The following is a 25,224-nucleotide window of genomic DNA, read 5'->3' as shown; positions in this document are numbered from 1 at the left end:
ATAAATATTCACAGTCTCAATCAAACCATCTGAGATTTATTTTTCCTTTAAAAAAACAAACCACCTTTCCTGATCACTTCCAGATTCACAGTTTGATATTATATGAGACCCAATACTGTTTTCTGGTAGGAGAAAGGAACAGGCTAAGAAACAGCAATTTAGGTAAGAAAATAATATCATTCCACTAGTCTGACAGTCTGATTAAAAACAAAGGATCCATATTTTCACTCTCTTTTTTCTCCATCCTGCCCTTTTTTTGGTTTTTTTTTCCCCAGTCTGGCTCAACAGAGTATTGTAACTTTAATCTGTATAGATTAATTCTTCTCCATGGAGGAGCTGTGACTGCAATACACATGACCCTGTACTCCAAATTGAACAGTTTACCTTCCCCCCTGGGATTTCAACAAAACCCTTGAGATCTGAGTGCTGCCTTGACTTCTCCTGTTCAGCCATTTCAGAGTTGGGTGCCCTGTCCAAGCTGGTTCTGTAGGCTCCCTCTCTGCTCAGAGGGACTGAGCATCTCCAGAGGGTAATTCCATCCAGCTGCCCGAGACACCTGATTCAGACCAGTGTGACTCACTGCACACATGCCCTCCTTGCTGCATCAATTACAGATGAAACCTAAAGGACTAGCTCAGACTAGACACCTCACTTTCAGGGAGGTGAAGTCAGGCGAGATGAATCCTATATTCCTTTGAATATAATTTCGCAGTTCACCCAAGTGATCTAGGATAATACCTCCCATTTTTTTTTAAAGTTACTTAAATATTAGGGTTTACTCCCACAGGGTAAATACATTGCCCATTTGAGCATTGCAGCATCCTTTCCAGGCATGTTTCTGCCTCATAAAATCCCCAGCTCTGAGCAGCAAATGAGTGGGAGGTCACTGAGAGAGCCATTGGAAATGCAGAGGAGGGCGAAGGTTGTGTGCTCCCAAGCATCCAAGGCATTTAGATGCCTAAGTCTGGGCCAAAGGGAGTTTCTGGGGTGACTCAGCTCTCCTATTAAAGATGTTCCACTCCAGATAAATAATTCAATATTCACTGGAAAAGAGACTTGTGCATGTTCCCACAATAAAGATGAATGCCCACACAGCCTTGTGAAAAAGCCGTGATCTCTGTCTCTGCCCACTTAATGAATCAACAAATACCTTGTGCACACAGAAGAGAAATAAATTAGTGTCTCTTACTCCTCAAATCCACTTTTTCCTGGTTTGGGGTTCTTTTAGGGGACAGAGGCTTATTTTCATCCTCCAGACAAGTCAGAGCTGGGACTTGAAAAGGGGTTTTTTACTCCCAGTCAGTGCTGGGGTGAGCAAACACCAGGAATGGGGTGAGTCACAAAAACACAGGGGTGCATACAGAAACAGCCCCACAACTCTGTTCCTAAAACACCTTTCAGACACTGTCTGAGCCAGGCATAAACAGGGACACACTCTCCATACATGCAGGCACATATATGTTGGCCCGTGTAATTGCAGTGACAGAAATGGAGGTGCTAAGCACCAGGAACACTTCCTCCAGAACTCAGAGGAACATGGAGCTGACACAACTGAGGGATACCCCAAGCACCCTCAGAAACCTGGACACATCAAAAATCTGTTGATTTGCTTATGGGTAAGATTCCCCTTGCCTGAGTTCTAATTGTAAGGTAATTAGTCTGACCTAATTGTTCAAGTATCCCTTATAAGTGGCAATGAGAGAAAGGCACCTCCAAAGGAAATTCTCCCAACTTTAGACTCATATTTTAAGAAAAAATCAAAATGCCCTTTAGAAATGTCTCACTTCATCGATCAGAAATAAGCCAGGACTTTTGAATTACTAATATATAACTTTTAGACAGATTTAGGTGAGATGATCCCACCCTTATCATCTCTCTTCCTTTCTCACCCCATCTACAGACTGATGATGTGGATTGATTGATTGATTGATTGATTGATTAGAGCTTCACCCAAAAAGTTTTGGGGTATTTTGACAGACATGTCTCAAAACCTCCATAGAAGGAATGAGAAAGACTGAAAGCTCAATTCCCAGCTACCTTTTCTTAAGTCAGAGAACAATGATCCAAGGATTAAGAGGTTACTTGGATTTAGGAGTCTTGAGTCTCTTCTTCTCAAGTTTTCTATACAGCCTTGTAAAAACAATTTAATCATTTGCTTTGCCACCTCCTTAAATACAATATAAAAATAAAAATACTCTTTGGCCATAAACTTTACATTAGTAAAGCAGTAATGCACCAGCTGTGGAAATATGTTTCAGGTTATATGTGATAAACAGTAAATATAACAAAAAGAAGAGGCATCTTGGCATCTTTCTATTTTTGTGATACCATCTGTCCTATTCTCAAATTAAACCTAGCAAAGCAGGTGAATCAATAATACCTTAAATAGTAAATTAGACATGTTTTTCAAGCATCCAGAAAGATTGTTTTCACTTATTTCTATTTTTTTACTGAAAACTCAGGTTTCCTCCCTCCCTTTTCTTATCCATTGTTACAATGGAGGCAAGCAATAAATGCAATACTTGTAACATTATCATGAAGAATGCTGTCAGAGCACCATCAAATGCTGTTTTTTAAGAAGAAAAGCCAGGTGTTCAAATGACACCAAAGAAAAGCTTCATTCTCAAGTCTCTCAGGAGTCCCAGTGACCCTGAGGGCAGGAAGCAAGTGAATGTAAAACTACTGGCCTACAAGTGCCCCAGGAAGAACAGCACCGAACTCGCGTTTCACAAATCATCGTGACCCTGCAGCAGCACATAAGTGAAAAGAATCATTTCTAGGGCACGTCCCCAAGGGCCTCATCCTGACCTCTGCCATGTTAGTCTTGTGCAGGTGTCCCTAAAGCAACTGCAGACAGCAGCAGCTGATTTGCATCAGGAATTTGGAAAAATAAAATAAAATAAAATTAAGCCCTGCAGATTTTATACACACATTATTTTATAGTATGAGGTTATCCTACCGCTGTCTCAATTCTTAAGTTGTTCACTCAGAGTTTAAACTTTTGTTTTACTACTGAAGAGCAAATAAGACGATTCTGGGACTAACAAAGGAAAACTAACTTCATGTATCTGTGTTCAAGTAAAAGTGAGATTTTGGTAGCGAGTGTAGCTGGGCTTTAGCAGCAGTGCTCTGGGGACCCCTTGTGTTACAAGACTTAAGTGAAGGAATTTCTTCCTGTACAGGCTGTTGGTGTTTGAATCTTCAATACTAATTTCTTCCAATTCCAGGCATGTAAAAGAATAAAGTCTGCTTCTGTTTACACCAGGATAATCCCAATTGCATCCCACTGTTTTGAAATATGTTATTTAATTTCAGCATTGGTGAAGACACGAGAGGGAGACAAAGCAGCGCCTAGCTAGCAGAACCTGATGATGAAATTTTAAGTTCAATTTTAAGTTAAAGCTATTAAGTTTCCAAATCCCTTAGTTCACTTGGAAAAACCTCAAATAGATTTATTATTTCCAGAATTTTCTGTGTTCAATTTTCCAGAATTTTTGTGTTCAAAAATTGTTACTGAGACAGAAAAGGCCATGAGACTATGAGATTTACAAATGAGTCACATCTTAATTCTTTCCCATTGTTTCTCTGCTTTTGAGATTTTTTTGCTTCAAGCCCCTTGAAATGACTTAGGGATCATCATGATTATGCCTCAACCTCCCTGAAAGGAGCAGAAGCAAAATCAGTTATAATTAAGTCTGGATGTATGAAAACAATCCAAGAATTAGTAGGGAGGTCACACTGCCTCTGTTGCAACTGAGCTGTTGTGGCAAATGTTAAAAACATTTTTCCCAGTTCTGGTGTCCGCAATTAAAAAAAGGAAAAAGGCACTGGGAATTCCAGCAAGAGGTCAAGGGAAAACAGTAAGACAAGGACTGGAAAAAAGCCTCAAAGACCAAAGACACTTCAGTGTACCAAGGACACTTCAGTTTCTCCTGTTGTCTGCTCAATCAAACCAAATCCTTTTAAGGATAGAACATTAACATACTTGCTCAATGGGCAAAACTCATTGGGATGTGATTTGTAGGAAATAATAGTTAATAACACAAAGATTCTTCTGGCCTCAAAGTTCATGAAATTCAGATTACCTTTTTCTGCAATCACAAAACCCAGGATATTTTTACAAGAATTATTTCTCTAATTCCCATTTTGTGACCTCATTTCTAGCAGTGTTTTCAAGCTGAAAGTCAATGACTTAAGATATATATAATAAAGAAAAGTACCAACATTGATTTTCATTTACATCTCATTCTTCTTTTCCCTGTTATTTTATGAAGAACATTTTCATGCTTTAAAAAAATAATAACTGAAAAAATTCTTTAAAAATCTGTTTAGGGGAAAACAGATTTTTTGTGTTTTTCTGGGCCAATTCTTTTCCCTTTGAAGTCATCAACAGTTTTGCAAACTGATTTGCAGGAGCCAGTCACTGGGCTATCTACCATTTGATAGCTTGCAATGGCTAAATGTAAACCTGTGAACAATCCTGTCAGGACATCAAGACCAGCTGGGTGTTTAAACCCAAATATTTGGTTATATAAGATTTGGACACTGAACTGAGCAAGGCCATAACTTCATTTAGGTCTTTGCTGTGGGGAACACACTTAAGATACACCAAGTCTATCACAACAAAGGGAGTTATCCACCAGGGCAAAACCATAAAGCAATGAAGTTAAAACTCAATTCTAAATAATAATGCCATTTAGGCCTCCCATTCCAGCAGCAAGGCGCTTAATTCCTCCCAGGACTGCTGCTGCCAGATTGCTCCAATCCACTTCCAGCTGTGCTACTGCTCCTGTGTGTGAGATGGGAGCTCAGCTGGGAAACAGAACAAAGCATCCCAGCAAAGCCAGCAGCGCTTGGAGGAATATTCCAACACACAGGGGAAATAATTCCCTCTTAAAGGAGAGTGTCTGCCAACTGCTGCTCCCATTGCAAGTGTTTCACTCTAGGCCTGGCCATGCATACAGGCCCTGACTCAGCAAAGGCTTAAGAAAGTGCCTTAATTTCATCATGCCATTAACCTTGTTGACTTCAGCATGTTCTATAACTTTAAAGTATATAAATACATATATTCTTTCTTTTTTTTTCTCTCTCTCTCTTCCTCCCTATGGTATGCTATGTCTTCAAAGTAGCTTTGGCACAGACATGTCAGAAAATTTTGTCTGTTAGTAAATTTATTGCAAATATTTACAATTCCCAAAAAGGCTGCATCTAAGACTGTTAACCAGGCATATCAAGTCCCTGCCTTGGAGAGCCTGCAGTCTGATCACGTCTGGACTTACATAAAATGTTCCTTTTGTGTTGTTTTCAAATAACGTTTTTCACATTGCCACCAGGAAATTTTTGTTCCTCAATTAGCAAGGTATTAGAAGATGGAAAGTTCAGAAATATTCCCTTGTAAGGTACAGATTTCTCAGATTAATGTGATGGTGTGATATCATTTTAGAAAACTGAAAACCTCTTCCTTTTAATGACATAACATTTAAGTTCTCAGTTTTGGCAGGTAAAAAGATATTGGTCCTTAAAGCTGTCACTGGGACCAGACAGAATATTGATGGCTCTGGGCCTCCAGCCAGCACCATTTTGCGAACTTTCAAAGTTATTTCTCAAGAAAACTTATTTTGCAAACTGCTGTTCCTGGGCATTTTAGACTTTGATTACTGGGCAGAAAGCAGATAAGGCAATTTGGGACAGGTGATAAATGCAACTTGCAGCAGTTCTTAAGAAGTTAGCACAAAGCTACACCACAGTTTAGTGATCTTTATATGTGTGTTTTTATAAGGAGACAGAATGAACAGTTTTATTAGCATATCATGAGTGAATTATGTGGGTCATCCCAAATGAATGGCAATAAAAGCTTTATATCACACTCACCAACATGTATTTCATACTTTATGTGCCACAAATGTTGCAGAAAAGCTATTTTACATATGTTTTAAAGACTGAGTATTTTTTATATTAGGGCTGGTTTTGTAAAGCAGCCAAGCACTTTAGCTACCATGAGCCCAACGTTATTCAGCTCAGGGGGAGTAATAAAAACTTGTTTAAAATGTTCTGAAATAGCTTTTTTTTGGGGGGGGGGGGGGAGGGCTTCAAAAGGCCAAAATTAAAGAATCATGGAATCAGCATGGAATAATGGAATGGCCTGGGTGGAAGGGACATTAAAAGTCATCTATTTCCAACCTTCCTGCCAGGGACAGTGACACCTTCCACTAGAAGAACTGTCATCCTGACATGTTCCATCACTAAGCAAGTCCTTTTCTCTAAAACAATTTTAAAAGCTCTTTTTAGTCCTTCCTGGTTGTTTGCCAGAGAAAACTTGGTACTGTCACACCACAGGGCAAATTGTGGCTTGTTCTGGGCCTTGGACCGTTGTGGGGTTTGTAGTGGAAAATGGAAATTCTTCAACTAAAGAGAAAGAATAAAAAAATGTAATGGCAAGTTGATGCACAGACATCACACACATATTTATATTTTTACCTATATATTTCTATGGCACCTTGAAAATCTGCTCCAAAATCATAAAGCTTAATGTTGGTCCCAAATTAGAGTCTGATCCAAGATCCCTGTCACAGGAAACTTTCCATCAGTACAAGAGCATTCAAACAGATTTTTAAACTTGCTCTGGCAAACTCAAGAGCAGCTTTGCCAGGAACTTTTCTGGGCACAGGGGGAAGCCTTCAGGCATGGAACAGGTCAGAAGGACCAAAGACTCAGGAGAAGCCATATCCCAGTTACCGCTGCTTTATGACCCCTTTGTCTGAGAGAAGCCAGGCTGGAAGAAGAGGGGTGACTCCCCGTCCTTCCCCACCAGGGGTGGAGATGCTCTGGGCACAGATGTTTTGCTCTCCTGCTGCTGGAGCCAGATCACACCACACTTGTCAGGATGTCCCAGGCTGCCCCACCACATCAAGGAGCTCCTGCCCCTGGCTCAGGTGCACAGAGGGTCTGGTATTACTGTGAATAGTCTAAGCTGTGTTTGGAATGAACAGATTTTCTGCTTATGACAAGAGGCATGTGATGGCTTCTAGGAAGGATCAGTGTGCACAGTTCAGCCTGTGCACATACCTGTGCTATGGGTCTGACCCTCTGCTTAGCAGGAGTAACTCCACAGTGGAAAACTGATGTAGGGCAGTCTTAATTGCAGGCCTGTATGTGTGTGTGCATTTCTGCTGCACGTGTACACACACAGAGCACTGAGAGAGACATTTCCCACCTCACACACCAAACCACAAAGTGTGATGGAGCTACTGAAAGAGGTGAACAGCACTTAATCACATGTGAGTTAATGATTTAAATGCGCTTTTATTTTTGGCCTCTTGATGTAAATCCAAACCAGACAAGCAGAGTCCTCTGGTCAGACTGCTGGAAATTCCTCTGCACGAAATCATGTTGGTGGTCTCCCAGCTCAGCGCCTTCTGAGGAGCCCTACAGTGAAATATCCTTCCGTACCACTAATGAATGCGCCCACCCACACTGGAGCTGGTGCCCCCGAAGAACTCAATTCAAGAACAACTTTTTAAACTCCTACATGAAATCAAAGGGCTCATTCTGTGAGCCAAAGAACTCACAATTTTGGGCGGGACAGTTAATGGGTGGTTACCCCAGGTTGTCCCCTTGGTTTGCAGCACACAGTCTCGCAAGTAAAAATAACAAGCAGGATGCTGACTGTGTACACGGCATTCCAATTAATTAGATTTCATCCTCCTCCAATGAATGCATAAATTGTTGCTTCCCTGGTGACCATACAGAGCATGAGTGACTTGCTCAGCATCAACCAGAGGAACCAAAGTAAACATATAAGACCTCAGTTTACTCTCCTGTGCTCAGACAAGACTTCCTTCTCAATATTAAACAATCACTAACAATCAAAAACCCTCAAATTTGCCATGAAAACTTGAGCAAGAGCATCCAATAATTTTCAAGACTACTGCACTGAGCCCTCCCAAGGACTCCTGTCCATGTGTGAATGAGCCTTTGTCACTTCAGGCACAAGGGGTGAAGCCTGGTGACAACAGCCAGAATAATCCAGTGGTGCTACTGAAACAGATCTAATCCCACAATGAGGAGATGACTCCCTCGTACAGGCCTGTTTTAAAATTATCAAGTGGCACAGGGGGTGGAAGGAATCAAGTTCTGATTGAACTGACTTGAAATAATAAATGCACACACTTTCTTTAAACACAGCTTGCCACATCCTGAGAATCTGGAATCAATTCCTTCCCTTTCAAGAAGCTTAAAAGTGGTGGGACTTTGATATGGCATTAGTATGTTTGCTTCTGGGCTTACAGCCCTCACCAGCCTGTTCCAAAACTTTCAACGTTTTTATATTATAAGACAGAAAAGTTAGGAAAACAAAGATGGAAAAAAAGAATCAGAAATTCAGGGAACTATTAAATCAGGGCAGCCTTGCTGCCAAATACCTTTGGTAAGTAAATGAATCACAATCAATAACATACTGCCATGTAGACTTACAGGAGAAGGTTATCACCTGCTTCTGTGCCAGGCATAAAACATAACTGTGTGTGGTTAATGAAGTACTGCATGAGTCCAGAAAAAAAATCACTATTTTTCTCTGCAATGTTAAAACATTTTTGCTTCAAAGTAAATTTAACTCATCCAGAAAAAACATATTTTTTTCCATGAAAACTTTGTCAAAATTGATAGGTTACTATGAAAGACTTCTCTTTTGACAAGGTTACATTTCTAAGAGGAAAGTGTCTTGACAGAAAGAACCCTGTTTTGGTAAGGGGATGTTTCCGCCCTGATTGTACAGCTGCTTGTGCAGAGCTGCTTTATACATTCATTTATTTGCCAGCAGAGGGTGTCACAATCTCAGGAACAGACGTACAAATGTCTCCTTGCATCTGCTCACCCAGCTACAAGGACTCAGACACACACTAAAACAAGGATTTACCAATCTCTTGTTGTGCTCACTATCAGGGGAAAAAAAAAATCACTTATCTATGTAAAGGCTGTGCTAGCAGTGCCATCCTGCCAGTGCTCCCAGGACAGGAAATACCACAGTGACACAGCCAGCAGTGGCATCACCTGAACTGTGACACTTCTCCACGCCCTGGCTGCAAACTCTGCTAAGAGTGACAACAGCTTGGACTTCTCTTTGGTGTGCATCAGATTCCCAACAATTCTCACTTCCAGTACCCTCATGCTGCACAAATATCATTAATTATCCCAAGCACTTCATGAAACTTTTCCACAGAACTGTAACAGCCCCAGGCTGGGGTGAGGGCTCACATTGCACACACCACGAGACCTGTCCTAAAACAGGACCCTACAAGGAATGGTCACACACAATGACACCTAACCCACACCCCTCACAGCCAGAGACAGGTTGATGCCTCAAATTCCCAGCCTGACATCCGACACGTTATTGAATTCACTTCCCTGACTCCTGAGTTAACAGAACATAATTTAAACAACTTGATGTTTGGTGCTTCAGCCACTTTGCTGTCCTGCCCCCTGCATCCCACCTCCCAGCCTCTATTGCCAATTAAAAGAAATGAAAATTATTGTTTATATAGCAATCTGGGTTCTATAATCTATTTTTAATTCACTAAACAACTCTTCTTCTATTTGTGTTTTGATCACGTGCAACTGATGTTCCAGTCACTGGTGTGGTTTTCCAGATTAACCCAAGCGCTGGAATCAGCTGGAACAGATATAGAGGATGACTGTGAGACACATATAACCTTTATCTCAGAGCTGGGAGCTACAGAAAACATTTATGATAACCACAAGCAGCAATCTCTGTTCTTTTTGGATCTCACCTGCTCGTGTGGAGACAGGGAAAGGGACCTCACCTAAGTAATTCTATTTTATGTTTATAAAATGTGGTGGTTTTTTGTCACAGAACTATATACAACTACTCCTGCTGTTATATAGGAAACATTAATATAATATAATATAATATAATATAATATAATATAATATAATATAATATAATATAATATAATATAATATGTATAATGTAATGCCAATATAATATAACAATACATAGAAATGAATGTACAAAATGTATTAAACATATAATTAGAATAGAATATATTATTAATACCATGTATAAACTATTTACTTCAATAGAAAGCCTCAAGCTGTACTAGGCAAAGGCCAGGCTGGACATCAAGAAGAATTTAGTCAGTGAGAGAGTTGTTAAGCACTGGAATGGGCTTTCCAGGGAGGCGCTGGAGTCACCATCCCTGGAAGTATTCAAGAAGTGACTGGATGTAGCACTCAGTGTTATGGTTTAATTGACAGAGTCATGATCAAAGGCTGGACTTGATGATTTCAGGATCTTTTCCAGATTCCAGATTTCCAGACTCCAGGTCTTTTGGGATTCTGTGATTCTATTCTATTATTTTAAATAATGCTGTAAAATGATATTCACCAGATGAGAACTAGAGCCCCAGATCCCTTTTAAATCAGTGTTGCAATTTTACAAAAAATTATGAAATACAAATCAAAAATAAGTAGGTTCATTAGGAAATATGTACACAGTGTTGCTCTCCTTTCCTCTTTGCACACAGTCTTTTTACTGCTCAAGAAATGTAAGACAGCTACTTTTTGACTAACTCATTCTCCTCCATCCAAACCAGTCTTCAGAAAAACTGCTGTTGTTCAGATGAACCAGACAGAAGGTGAATAAAACATCCCTGGGATTAGGGAGAAACTATTCTTCCTTAGCCCTTGAAAACTGACAGTCAATTACTCTGCTGAAATTGAGGTCTGCACTGACAGTCCCAGCGACCTTACTTCATTGACAGAAAGAACATAGTTATAGATAGAAAGATCCAGTTCCACTCTGCCCGTGTCTGCTTTATTCTCCTTGCAGTGCAGCACTCCAGCTGTAATAAAATTAAGCTAAAAGCTTTTCTCTACTTTGAAGAGGAAAGTTGAACATCAGTACATTCAGAGACTGCAGTGTCTGGATAAGACAGAAGCAGGAACCAGGTAACAAAAATGGAGCGAGGATGTTTGCAGGGAGCAAAGATTGTGTCTCTCCTGCAGCTTAACAGCTCTGGTCTCTAAAACTTTGGTGTGCTTATCTGTCATTTACAAGAGTACCTAAACCAAGAGTCTGTTATGCAGAACTAGGGAAAGCTCTCTCTAATCATACTGCAGCTTCTGAAAATGTGAGTGCTTTGAGGGGTTAGATTCCTTATTAGATTCCTTAACTCACCATGGTGGGTATCTTGAATTCCAGCTCTGCTTATGGGCAGATACAGACACCTCTAGGACACCCATTTATTCCTGGCTGGAGATGCCAGCCATTGTGAGCCCAGAGATTTAATATTGTAGCCACAGAGAAGCAAGAACTGGGACTGTGCATGTGGGGTAGCTCAGCTGAAGATTTACGGTTGCCCAGCAGACCATAAAACTTCCTTGTAAATGGCCAGGATATTTTACTTTCATTGTTACATCTATTTAGTCTAACTCTTAATTTATCTTCCTTTTATAACTCCCTATAAAGGTTAGCTGAGCATCCCATTAGCATTAGACAAAATGTTTTTAGCATCACCGAGAAGAGAAGCACTTTAATTATTTCCTTCTGTTAACAACACAAAAAATATTACAGAGGAGATTGTTATCTGACATAAATCATCTTTTACCCTCTTTTATCTCATAGGTCAGCCCCAGGCAATGAAATATAATTGCACAGATGAAGTGTGTGGCAGAGATGGAACCTGCAAAATTCGGTGTTTTCTGAATGATATAAGCCCATGGTATTCAACCTGCCTTATGTCTCTGTGAAAGCAGTAATACAAGGGAGGAGGTACATCAGTGAATGACTGCAAATATTGTACTAGATCATCTCAAGGGACAGGGATGTGTAAATTCACAGCTTTATAGAGCAACAGGAGCTCAGACTAGCTGGAGCTTTGCCTCTCTGAGGGGAAAGGAATGTGGAGGAGAACAGCAATTTCACTAAGAAGACAGTGTGGGATGCATATAAATATGAATGGCATCTGGCTTCTGGGGGACTCTTTCTTTTCATAAACAAACGAGAAGGAAAATCTGGAGCTTACAGAGTGCAATTACATTTCTCAAATTCACTTCTGTCTTTTAATTATTTTATATGGAATGTCTCAATATAACTCAGTTTATATGAGCAGATTAGCTATAACAGCATAACATAATCATAAGATAAGAGTGCCAAGAGCCTGATGGCAACATCTAACAAAGCATGAGCTGCTCTCACAGGTTTGGGTCCCACCAACACACCCTCCTCTAAGCAGTGCTGAGGCAGAGGAGGAGGTGGCACAGGCCACCAGTCTCTTCAGTAAGCAGGGATCCTGTTCTGGTGAGGGAACTGGGCTGTATGGACAGGAGTCATGCCATGGCTGTTGGTAAAGAGGCTACCCAACACTCTGAGCTCTTTTATTTATTACTACAGATGTAGTTAATTCAGCTGTGGACATGTGAGTTGAGTCCACCTAACCAACCACCTCAAGCTGTTCAACAGCAGTGCCTGATGTCATCTGAACACAGTTTACAAAAAAAATGATGAGAGAATGGCAAAAATGCTTCCACTTCTAAGCACACAAACTCCCTGGCACATTTGGCAATGGTCATACTCACCAGCATTATCCTGCTGCTTGGTGTTTTTGATGTATGCAGAAAATTTGGAAAAGATATCGATTCCAGCAGTGTTTGATTCCCGGTGCTTAGCAGCCAGCTTGGGGTACCTGAACAGGCAAAAGCAGTGGGGAGAGCAACATCTTGTTACCAACATCACAGCCATGGCCACAAATATAATTTACAAGAAGAGAGAAAAACCTCCTGTGTGAAGAACTGTAATTAACACTCATTATCTCAAAACAACAGCTTGGCAAGACCCTGTTAACCCTACCTGCTATCTGTCTGTGGAGGCAGGCATGTGGGGACTTACACAGGGATGGTGTCAATACAAAGGTAATTGCACTCATGCTGTATGTAACCACAATCTAAAATCAGGCTTAAATCAGAAGGAAACACAAATTTCCAGAAAGTTGCAGGGGAGTTTGGCAGCCAGATCTCTCCATTATGAATGGCAGCCGTGTCTAATCCTCTACTCTGAAAATGTACTCCAGGATGGAATAGCAAAGGGTGTCAGGATTAACCAGGTGAAAGAACATAAATGTTCCAGTCTCTGCATTGCTTTTTACAGATATTTGGTGAAAAGGAATATATTGATTTGAAAGATAAACACAAACTAATGACTCCTACTGACTTCTTGGTAGGAGCAGCATATAGAAAATGGTCTTGGAACAGCGTGTAGAAAATTTAAATGCCTGATCTCTTGCCTCAGGACTGGCCTATAGCTGCTGATTCACTTGGAGGTAAAATGCTTCATAAGGAACCAAGCCAAATTTGATGGATTCATTGATTCTAAGGCCCAACTCACAAGCCAACTATTTATTTTTTCCATTATCCTTGCATTAAGTCCAAAATGTTTGACTTAGTAAGCCATATCTGGTAAATCTAAACCTTTCATTGGTACCTTTTTCATACTGAAAAAATCTGGGCCTTATTCCTAACGTGAATTAGTTCAGTTATAACTTCCAGTTATGGGCTCTTGTCATTTCTTGACTAGAATAATGGGCACTTTTCTGCCTCCCGAGCCTCTCGTCCTCTGTAATCAGTTCCCTTTCCAACCTTCCTAACACACCATACAGCTCAGAAACCTCTAGTTTTTCACTGTAAAATGCTTTTCCTGGCACAGATATTTTGTGTGGCAATTCTCAGCATCTATTCCAAGTTATTTTTAGCTTTGCAAAATGTGGCCACCAGACCCCTACAATTTTTTTCTAGTACTGGTCTCCTTAATTCTGCATACAAGGGCATCCTGAAATGTGTACAGAGAAAACATTCTGCAGTTATTAGTCACATAAGTAACCTTCACACATGGAAGTCATCTCACTGAAGCCAGCAAGTTTCATAAATAAATATTACTCCTGTAAGTAAAGGTTGTAGGAAGGAGTGCTTTTTAGGAACTCTTAGGACATCTTTCATTCCTAGGAAATGGAATCTTGACTGAAAAAAATATCTAAAGGTCTCACTTTGGAGGTGCAAGAATCTCTTCCAAGAATTCCTCAATCTTGTTAACATCTGTCTTGACTTCCCCATTAAATGTCAGGAAAGGTGGGTGGGTCCCAGGAGCCAGATTGTGCAGGTCAGCTGGCTTTCTGCAAGCAGAGAAAAAGTCGTGAAATCACTAATTTTTATGGTCAGGTAGTTGCACAGATATTTATAGTTCCTACAAAATCAGTCTGCCTTTTTTTTCCCCTCTCCAGTAATTTGTGGTTGGAAGACTTTGAAACTACCCCAAGCACCCTGTTTAATATAAAAACATTCCACAAGTGAGAAAAAAATAAAAACAACAGCCAAACCTGAATCCCAACTATTTTGTTGTGCACCACAGGCTCTCTCAGCCAGATAAAAATCTGATTTAACTTGGAGGGGTCTTTCTATAGTGCAAACACTGGGCCATACACCTATTTTCAATTAAACAGAACAATTTTTACCTTTTCAGATCAACAGTGGTGACATTGAACACAACTCCTTTGAGCCACAGGATCATGAAGAGACGCTGGGAGAATGGGCAATTCCCAATGCTTTCTCCATCTATACCAGCCTGGGAGGGGGAAAGGAAAAATGGATTTCAGATTTTTTACTCATTTACCTCCCTCAAGATGGAAAACTGGATGGTGAAAGAAAAATGAGCATTTTAAAAATAACCAGTAGTGCTTGTTATTTAAGACAGTTCATCATCAACACAAGAATGGAGTTATTGCAGGATTCAGCCTTTGTCAGGAGCTCAAGGATGCAACAATGCAACATGGAGCCTCTCCTGAGGACATCCCTAAGGAGATGAGTCCCTTGCTGATGGCAAGCAACATCCAGGGTGTTCTTTCAATGACTCCCATCCCTACAGGACTGCCTGTCTCATGGACAGGATGGACACACATTTCTGCTTTATTTAAGTCTGTAGGCTACAGTTTATATCAGTTCAATATCTGCTTCACTGTTTTGCTATCTAAAACATGTACTTTAGAGTCAAACCCAAAAACTCTGGACATTGACTCATTCTTGTTCACATCAACAACTGCCTCAGACACAAACAGCCAGGTCCAGACAGAAATCTCCATCTGAATCCTTCTGAGGTTCAAGGCAGGCTTCAGCCACCACAGTCAGTCTGTTCCTATCTCTAGTATCTAATGAATTGCCTACAAACCACTCCACAACAACACAAAACTGCTAGTGTTAGCATTGGGGAGCAGCCTACTTTTCCCTCTAAAAATGTATGGTCCTTAGCCATGCAAATTCTAACTTTGAGCCATGGAGGGATACAAATAACAGCAGCTGAACTGAGCCAAAGCTGTGGCCAAGGACAACATCCTTCTACAATAATCATGCTTGTGGCCAAAGCTTTCAGGACGATAATTGTTTTGATAGATTTCCATTTTAATTTGTGGTACCATTGTGTTTAAAAGATTCTTATAATCCTGGTGAAGCAACCAACCTTCCGTTGTTGACCCACATGGATTGCATAACTGTATTTTAAGCACAGTGTGTGTCCGAAAATGGCTGATGAAAGAGCTAAGCAGATAAATGTCCTTTTCCTTTGGAGACAATATTACTTATTATAATTATTACATTACTTTGTTGGCTGTCATAAATTTTCTTTACTCATATTCAAGCTGTGAGGTAGCATTTCTCTGTCTTAAAGAATGAGCCCCTTCTAATTATTGCAGGTCTGTGAAACATCCCCAGCACAACTAGAAACATTTTGAGATATGTCCAGTTGGTACAAATTCAGGCCTTGCCTGTGAAATGTTCAGCCAAAAGATTTTCCTGTGAACGTCAAGAGTCTTTCTCATGTCTTGAATGCAGCTTTTGACAGTTCTGGGTTTAAAAACAAATTCCACATTTCCTGTCACCAAACTATGGGGAGAGTGTGAATTCAAGGCTTGGAGACAACCTGACATGAAGTTCAGAGCTGTGTAAAGAGATTTGATCTGGGTTCAGATTCAGTTTCAAGCACTCAGACTCTAGAGGTACTTGGATATAGGGGGGAACAGTCTGGCTGCAGTTTTACTTGAAATTATGGATCTGCAATATGTCTGGCACGTGGCATATGCAAGGATCAACAAACAATGTGGGTGAAAGAGTGGTAATGCATGAGGATGAGTAAGAAGGGATGCATTTCCCATCTACCTGAGGTGTGAGTAGTCTGGTTTTGCAAAATGTCATGGATTTAATCGTTAGCTCTGTTCTGCAAATTTCACGGCAACAGCAACAATGTCACCATGGGAATACCAGGGACCACCATAGTGCATGCCATAATTACTGCAAAGTCACATTTTCTGATTTGGATTTTGGTTGTTAAACCTTTGCCAGAAGCTTTTGACTTCTTACCCTTCCTGAAAGGAGGGAAATGCTATGGGAGAAAACAGCAATATGACACCAAACTTCCCCTTGATTTTTTCACCATCTTAGTCATAAATCACAATTTCATCTTTTTCAGAAAAAGATGAACATTCCCTGCTCTCTCCATTTGTTTATTCTCATGCAAAGATTAAGGATTATCCAGACTTGTATCTTATATGTTCTCTGTCTTCAATGGAATGGTGAAAAACTATCTCCAGACCAGAGGACTAAAGGAGGGACAAAGCAGCTGAATCACACAATCATAGAATCAGCTGAATCACAGAATCACAGAATCTGCTGAGTTGGAAGGGACCCACAAGGATCACCGAGTCCAACTCTTAGCAAAGGACATCCCCAAGAGTTACACCATGTGCCTGGAAGAATGATAATGACAAGGGAGAAACAGAAGTGATGGGTTGTGTGGGGCTAAGGGATGTAGAAGTCATAGGGAAAATGAAGAAGATGTGAAATTTGGAAGAAAGAAGATTGATTTGGTGATCAAAAATAAAATTAATTGTGTAGGTCAAATGAGGCCTCCAACAGTCCCAATGGTCAAAATTCCTTCTCAACACTTCCAAAGCAATGGGAAACATTTTTTTGCCAGAGACACATTGGGAATAGGCAGAGGAAATTCCAAAAACAAAAGATAAACTAAAGAAAAAGTACAGTATGATCTCTGTTCAAAGCTCTGGGATCTGGAAGCCAGGCTCATGATTTGGGTGGAGACTGACTCATGGGTTTTGATCTCATGTGACTGGCATAACTGAAAATGCTACCACAAATCACAAGGCCAGCTGGTGACAGAGGAGGGAACAGAATCAAAATCTCCCCAGCAACACAATTTATCTATTATATTCAGCTCTTTTTCCGTGGAAATTATAGGCAAAGCACTCTTGGTTTTGTGAATCCTTTCTCATTGCCTCTAACAGCAGTCAGTAATTCAACGTTCAGCACTCAGAAAGAGCAAAACCTTAGCAGGTAACAACTTCAAAGGCTTATCAGAGTGTTTTGAGATCCCTTGTGAAGTCTATTAACTACCAGGAGGAGATGAGAAAGAAAACTTTCCAGGCTTAGTCACTCTGAGCTTCAAAGAAAAAAAGCTTTCTTAAAGCACCCCAGTAGTGCCTAAATAAAAACCTGTTACATATTTGTCCAAGGGTAAGGGCTCAGAAAGGCAGGAATTAAATAATGCCTTCATCAAGATCAAGAACTCAAGCAGTGGTTGGAAAGAAAGGAACATATAATTGACAAGCTGGAGAACCACCATTAATCCCTGCTGTTTTTCACAAAAGCTTTCTCATGCAGCTTCCCTGAAACACAGTAAAAGTGTTGAAGCACTTATAAAACAGAGCAAGTTGGTGACATATGCACCCTCCCTGCCAGTAATATTGGATATTTCTGATACAATGATTGCAACTAAGGACAGCCTGACAATTCTGAATAAAAGACTGCAGCTAGGGACAGATTTGAGGCTTTGTGGGCACTGGGATAAAGGAGATAGAGTTGTTAAAGTGCACTCCTGACTGAAAAGAGACTCACCTGAAAAGGCAAATTCCCATAGTGACCACATAAAAGTATGGAAAAGTATAATAGATTTGAGGATTTGCTGGGTGAGACTCTTTGGCCAAGCACTACTCACCCCACTGAAGTTTAACTGAGGTGCCCAAGGGAAGGTCTCCTGTGTGAGCAAGGCCAAGATGCACATCTGAAAGATGAATCTGTCCACCTTTCACTTTGACTGAATCCACTGAGTGCCTTAGTTTTAGGTGGGATGAATGTGGACCCCAGCAATAGCAAAGCCTGGAGTTAGTGGAGGCAGAATTTCTGGAGTCTTACATTTCTCCATCTTGGAAACAGCACTTTCTGCTCCCATTGCTTCCCACAAACATAATTTCATTAGTTTTCCTACCCAAAATGTATGCTTTTCTACTTAGTCTCCAGCTGTTTCAGTCCTTCACACTAAGCAATGCCAGGTCCTGCCCTGGAACTCCGTACAATCTCATCAGAACAGCCTCCTGTCAAGACCAGCTGCTTCCCTCCATCTGAGCAACGGCAAGAATGAACAACATGTTCTCCTTTATTAATTATAAGGTGCTTCCCCTTAAACAGTTCAGCTATTTTTAGTGAATTAATTAAACCTTAAAAACATTTGTGTGCGTGCGTGGGGGCTGCATGAACTCATTATCAATTAACAAAATTTAGGTGGTTTAAGGAGGGAGAAAAAATAGTCTCAGTGATTTTATGAACTTGTGTCAAGTATTTTTTGTGAAGTCATGGCAGTATCAAAAGCCTCCAGCCACTGCATAGCACAGCTGAACAATGTGAACAAGGAGCTCTTCTCAAGTTCAAGCTAATGCTTTGCTATAAATGAAATAACTGGAATAAATTTCCTCACATATTCCAAAAAAATACACCAACTGGTACATGCAATACACACAGACAACTGTATATTATTTTAACTAACCTTAATGGAGGAAAAAAAGACAAGTTGCAGGTTTTTCCCCAAAATACAGAATTTCAAAGAAATACACCATCATTAATAATGACTAAGCATCTAGCTTAAAAATGGCAGCACTGGAAAGAACTGCATATGGCAAAGCACTGCAGTTTTTCCAGGCAAGAAATGTATTTGAGTTTATCTATCCTCCTTCTTTCATTTTTCACTGCATTGAGGTCACTCTGCACGTGGTCCAGAGGTATGTTAGACTGTGGGGTAAAGCAAGGAGGTATTTTTGATTGCATTAAAACACTTTTTTTTAAAGGATTTTAACAAGTTAACAAAAACAAGCAGGCTAATTCACCTAAATGTTTCCCAGTAAAGATTAAGGAGGGATTTGATTTCATCATCCCTACAATCAAACTCAAGGCTCACATTACACATGGTTACATCCTCTCTGTTTTAAAACTGGGAAAGCTCCTGCCTTTTGACACTTACTCTCCTTACACCCAGAGCCCAAATGGGAAGTGAAAATCCTATTGGAAACGCAAAGCTGGCCAGGAAATATCCTATTTATTGTGCAATTAAGGAGAAAAAAAATCTGTCTTAGTAATTATACCACACACACAATAGCACAAATCTCCATTGTAGGGGAAAAAACATGGGTTGCAACATGAGATCAGACATGCCAAGGTATTGCTTTAGTAAGGGTTATTTTTTTTTCCATTTTCTTGTCCTTTTTTTCCTTCCCAATTTCTCATCCAAATGCAAAAGCCAGTGAGCTTTCTGGAGTGCCACCAACCAAGAGGCAAGCTAAGAACTGCACATTCATAGAGCAGCACTGGTAGGTCTTAGGTAAGAAGTAAATCTTGTCTCACAAGCCCAGTGTATCACAGGACACTCTTGTTGACTGTGGCTCTGATTCAGGAAAGCATTTAAGCATGTGCTGAAATACATCCCAATTCAGAGGAAGTATATGCTTGACTTTAAGCATGTTCTTAAGTCCTGTTGGTTTCAATAGGACTTAAGCACATACTTAAGTACTTTCCTGAACAGGGGCCTATAAAAACAAGAATAAATTTTCTCTGCAGCATTTCAACTTCATTGGACTTTTCCTGAGATTTCCTTTTGCTAGGAGAAGCTGTGGGCAGCAGCCTTCCAAAGGAGGACAAGATAGAGCAGGAACATGTCCCTAAGCACACACACATGGAAATGGACCATGTGCACATATGTCAAACAAAAATAGAGCCTTGCCTGAAGGGCTGTCAGGGCAGTAAGAAAACAAAAAGGAAGTGGTGAGACTCTTTAGCCAGCTCCCCAAAAGCCAGCCAAGATGCTGTCCAAGCTTGGCATTACACACAGGCATATATTTCAGATGCACATAAGCTGAACTGGCCTGTGCTGCTGGCCAATTTGAGGGGAGCTGCTTCTCACACTGAGTTCCAAGCAGCTGAGCAGGGCTGAGCATCTCCAAGAGAACTGCTCTCTCAGATCTCTGCAGCTTTGGAAGAGATGCATTTGTACTCTTGAGGCATTCAGGACTTTCAGGAGATGGAATTGCAGGTCAGGGACCCCATGGGCATCATGCAGTTAGGACAAGACAAATACTATCTATAGGTTTGGTAAATCCTGATTTTTCAACTTTTTATTTCCACATGAGGGGCAGCATGGGCAGGAAGGGATCAGTCCTATAGGTTGGCTTCTTCCAGAGAATCCTTTCATGATGGTTTAGGATATTCACAGTTGAAGATCAGATTCATCTGCCACATCAGCTGAGGTCCTGCTAGCAGAGCAGCTGCATGCAGAGGCATCAACCTGCACAAATAGGTCCCAGTTGCCTCAAGGGCTTTGTTGGAGCCACTGGCCACTGTGTTTGCTCTTGCATGAAATATTTTTTGCTCTGAAATAAAGCTTGTGATGTCTGAGAACTTCAATCAGTCATGTGCAGTTTAGATTTAGAAAACTACAGACTAGACATGGGTGAATGGTCTGATCACATGGAAAGGATTCCATGTTATTCCACCACCTCTTCTGCTTTCTTCTAAAGCTCCATGACTTGACAAATATCAGTAGAGTAGAAGAGCATAGACTAGTCTGACACCCTAGAACATGATATTATTTTCATTTCATTTATATTTGTGGATCTGTTACTCAGCTTTGCATGCAGTCAACCTAATGAGAATTTAATATCAGATAATCAGAAGTCGTGGGAACTATAATAAAACTTCCTACACCAAATATATATATATATATATATATATATATATATATACACACATAAAGCTTGGTACCAATTTTTTTTTCCAAGAGACCATATTGCAGCCTGCTCTGCTGTGAGGAACTTCTGAGCACCATGACTGACTTTCAGAGGGTGATGTGTAAAGGAAAAGCCCCCAGAAGAGTGAGAGTCATTAAGTAACACCAGCAGTACTGTAGAAAGAAATCACATAGAGCATGTATTTATATTCTTTTAATGTCAGCAAAGTACAAGCTAAAGGATGGGTGCTAAATGCAGGCTGACATTTTCAGAGTGGCTAACAGTTTTAGATCTTGTGAGACAATTTGAAGGCAGCTGACTTCTCACAAGTCTCAACTCTCTGCACTTGGCAAATCATGCCACAAGCAACCCAAAATGAAAAGCTGATTTTAAAAGCCTCAGTAAAAGGGAAGTATCACTGACTGTGAGTTTCTTGAGCAACTACACAAAAAATTCAGTGTTCAAAAACAAAATCTCCATTGGATGAATATTCTTCGAGGAGCTCACTTGGAATTTGACAAATACCTGATGGAGATGCATGAAAGCTTTGGCCATATCACCTTGGGGAATACACCTGGAGTTGTGGTCTTTGGCCAGCCCCCAAGGATGGGAAAGGTGCTGGGACCACACAAAGCTGGGTGGTCACAACATGCAGGACTCTCAGGGCTCCTGGCTGCCCAGCAGCCCACCCAGCAGACAAAATTTCCTTCTAAAATTCCTATTGCAGTTTCCCTCCTCACAGAAACCCCACCACAGCCTCTGTTCAGTAATGCTGTGAATGTTTTAAAATGGGCTTTTTAGACTTAGTGCAATTTGGAGCAAAATCTGGAAATTCTTCATAACCAAAAACTCCCATTCTTGTCATAGCAGATTGCACACCAAGTTCCTGTGTTTCAGAACATAGAAGACTGAAAATACAGGTGTTTCATTCTTGGTTTGATGGACAAACAACAATCATCCTTTACACTTCTTCCTGAGCCTTTTCCAATTTAATAAAGCAACTGAGCTCCCATCACTCACCAGGATCCTGGCACAGGATCCTGGGTACCCACATCAGCCACTGGATGCAACCTCAGGAAACAGCTTTTAAAAGCTTTGCTTTTTGGGGACCCATCAATAATTCACTGTGAGTCAGACATCACAGGAACAAGAAAATAACTCAAGAAATGTCAGCTGTATAAGTTTAACATATAGAAAGATACCGGAAAAAATGAGTAACAGTAACTCACAAGTGAATGTGGAAATCTAAAGTTGATAAGAAAAGACAACATTGACATACCAGGAACAAATAACATGAATTAACCCAAGTACATTTTGTTCTCTGCCAGGTTTCCCAGCACTTTGGGTAAGAAAGAAGAAGCATGAACCTAGAGCTGACCTCTGTAAGGTTTACGACAGCAAATCCAGACCATATTTTCATTAACAAAATCAGGAAACAAGACCAGTATGAAACCTCTGCAAAGTGCTTGTACAAGTAGTTGAAAAAATACTTATGGAGCAGCAACAACCAAGTTTTCTGTTAGCACATAAACACATAACAAATAGAGATGCCATAAAGGTCTGTGACAAGATGAGTCATATTTAATGTTTCCATTAGCAAAATGGAGGAAGGAACAGACAGAACTTTACAAAATTTCCTGGCAACAACAAGCACAGAGAGGTTACTGGGATTTCCCAGGAGAGGAGTAGACTCAAAGTGATGCTAAGAAGTTGGAACAAAGTGCCTGAAATCACTTAAATGAAATCCAGCAAAATAAACTCCAAGGTGTAAGATGTCAGAAAAACAAAATGTGATGTACAAAATGCAGGATGGGGAATAGCTGGTGAGGGAAAAGTGAAGGAGGTTTTACGTAAATCACAATGTGAATCATCTCTCTGTGCCTCTACAGGAAACAGCAACAAGTTAATGAGATGTACACGTGTTGCTCTACTACAACAAAACAGTCTCCTCAAGCATGCATGAGACTTCTTCATGATGATCTATTGTTGTTCATGCCCACAGAGGAGGGGATTAACTATTTTGCTCAATTTGCAACACCAAAGATTTAGGAGGGGAAAAAACTAGTGTAATTATAGGACTAATGAAACACAAAGCAGGCTTTCTAAGGAGATTGTGTAATCTGCATCTAGTGGAGGCTTTGAAGAAAACCAAAAGAAGCTGGTAAAACTGGTCTTGATTTATTTCATCCTGCTGCAGAGCAAAGAGGGGGCATATAATGTTTTAAAAATCCTTTTTAACAGTATATATTAGTGACTCTGACAGTAAAGCTGCTCCTGCTGCTGGATGCTTGGTGGCACAGACTTTTGCCTCCCTCTGACCTGCACAGGATGAAGTCTGGCCCCAGTGAAATCAATGACAGTTTTGCCCAGGACTTTGACAGTACCAGAATTTCACTCAGAGGTTTCATGGCCAGAGGGAACAATTATCATAATCTTTCCTGACCTTTTGCATCATACAAACATAGATTTTGCTCAGCCTGTAGCCAATATTTTGTGGCTGAACTATAATATGTATCTTGGAAGGGTTTTTGGGAGAGGCACAGGCCTCACATAGAGTGGTAGTAAAATCCCCTCTAGCGTTGCCTGCTTGCATTGCAGGGAGCAGCTCCTGCTCCCAAGGAAGCCAACATCCCTTTTCTGGGGTTTTCCAAAAGGTACCTAACCTGTCACATCAGTTATACATGCAATATTTTTCTTATCTATCAGTTGCATTTATGCACGTGGGTTCAAGAACTGGAAGGAACTTTAGTGACAAGATCTGAGGAGTCAGGACATAGCAGTATTTAGAAAATTATCACAATTTTTTTTGGTAAAATTCAATAGAGATGCTGAAGCATCAGCTACTGTTGGTTGCTTTGGATACAATGGTGTATCTCACAGGAAGAAGTAAGGGCTTTGAACAAGGAAGTCACAAATCCCTTTTATTAAGATAAATAAACTTAGAATCATAGTGGTTTGGGTTGGAAGAGATATTAAAGATCATCTATTCCCAACCCCCCTGCCATGGGCAGGGACACCTTCCCCCATCCCAGGTTGCTCCAAGTCCCACCCACCCTGGCCTTGAACACTTCCAGGGATCCAGGGGCAGCCACAGCTTCTCTGAGCACCCTGTGCCAGGGCCTCACCACCCTTACTGGGAAGAATTTCTTCCTAATATCCAATCCAAACCTGCTCTCTTTCAGTTTGATGCCATTTCCCCTTGTCCTGTTACTCCAGACTCTTGTAAATATTTTCTCTCCATCTTTCCCGTTGGCTCCCTTCACGCACTGGAAGGATCTTGTCCTGCAAGATTTTGATAGCATTGCCTGTTCAGCTCCGCATATCCATAATGCAGCTCCTTCATTTTGGAAGCTCAAGCCTGCAGGATCTTGTTGGGGTTTTTGCCTTTAGGTGCCACATCCATTGATGGGTTATATCCTAATGGAGTTGGTGGAGGATGCTCCATCCCTGGAAACGTTCAAGGTCAGGCTGGACAAGGCTCTCAGCAAACTGAGCTAGTTAAAGATGTTCCTGATTACTGGAGGAGAATCATACTAGATGACCTTTAAAATGTCCCTTCCAACTCATAAAATGCTATGATTCAGTGATAATGTACCTTATCTAATTCCATAACAGTCAGTACTCACACTAAATATTCCCACTACATTTTCCACTGACTTCAGTGAAAGCAGAGTCATACTTTGGATTCACTAGTTTCTTCCTAATAAATGATTAAAACCACAAGTGCTCTGAAGAAAGAATTTGTGAATAACTCTCATCTAGCTATTCACAAAGCACCAATTTTAATACTTTCAGATATTGATGATTCTATATCCCGAGAGATAATTAGATACCAAAAAAAAAATCATTTCCCCTTGGGGAAGCTGCTGAAAATAAAATGAGAGATCAGTGCCAAAATGTGTCATAGGCAATGCAAATTCTAGCCAAATTATTCCTGTTTGTAGTGGAGATCAGGTGCAAATCAGGTGTTTCTCCACAACAGGATCTGTGCAGAGCTCCCATTACAGTACCAGAATCCTCCATGCATTTTTTCTTGTAAGAATTAAATCTGGCACATCTTAAATTTGGATGTCTGTTAAAAATCTCTGAGCCAGGGGTAGTAATC

General features: G+C 40.6%; 1 protein-coding gene across 2 annotated transcripts in view; it reads right to left on the bottom strand.

Annotated features, from left to right (window-relative positions):
* CLIC5 (chloride intracellular channel 5) overlaps positions 1-25,224 on the bottom strand; it is a 70,495-nt gene that overhangs the window by 10,896 nt on the left and 34,375 nt on the right. For both annotated transcript variants that reach the window (XM_064707115.1, XM_064707116.1), the window contains exons 2-4: positions 14,520-14,629; positions 14,055-14,180; positions 12,595-12,701 (exon numbers count right to left, since the gene is read on the bottom strand). In XM_064707115.1, coding sequence (XP_064563185.1) covers positions 12,595-12,701; positions 14,055-14,180; positions 14,520-14,629 — 343 coding nt within the window. The remainder of the gene's footprint in view (positions 1-12,594; positions 12,702-14,054; positions 14,181-14,519; positions 14,630-25,224) is intronic.

The sequence above is a fragment of the Zonotrichia leucophrys genome, chromosome 3 (genome assembly GCF_028769735.1).
Source record: "Zonotrichia leucophrys gambelii isolate GWCS_2022_RI chromosome 3, RI_Zleu_2.0, whole genome shotgun sequence".
NCBI classification, from domain to species: Eukaryota; Metazoa; Chordata; class Aves; order Passeriformes; family Passerellidae; genus Zonotrichia; species Zonotrichia leucophrys.
The sequence above is the reverse complement of the archived record's forward strand: the minus strand, read 5'-3'. Positions and strand labels throughout refer to the sequence as shown.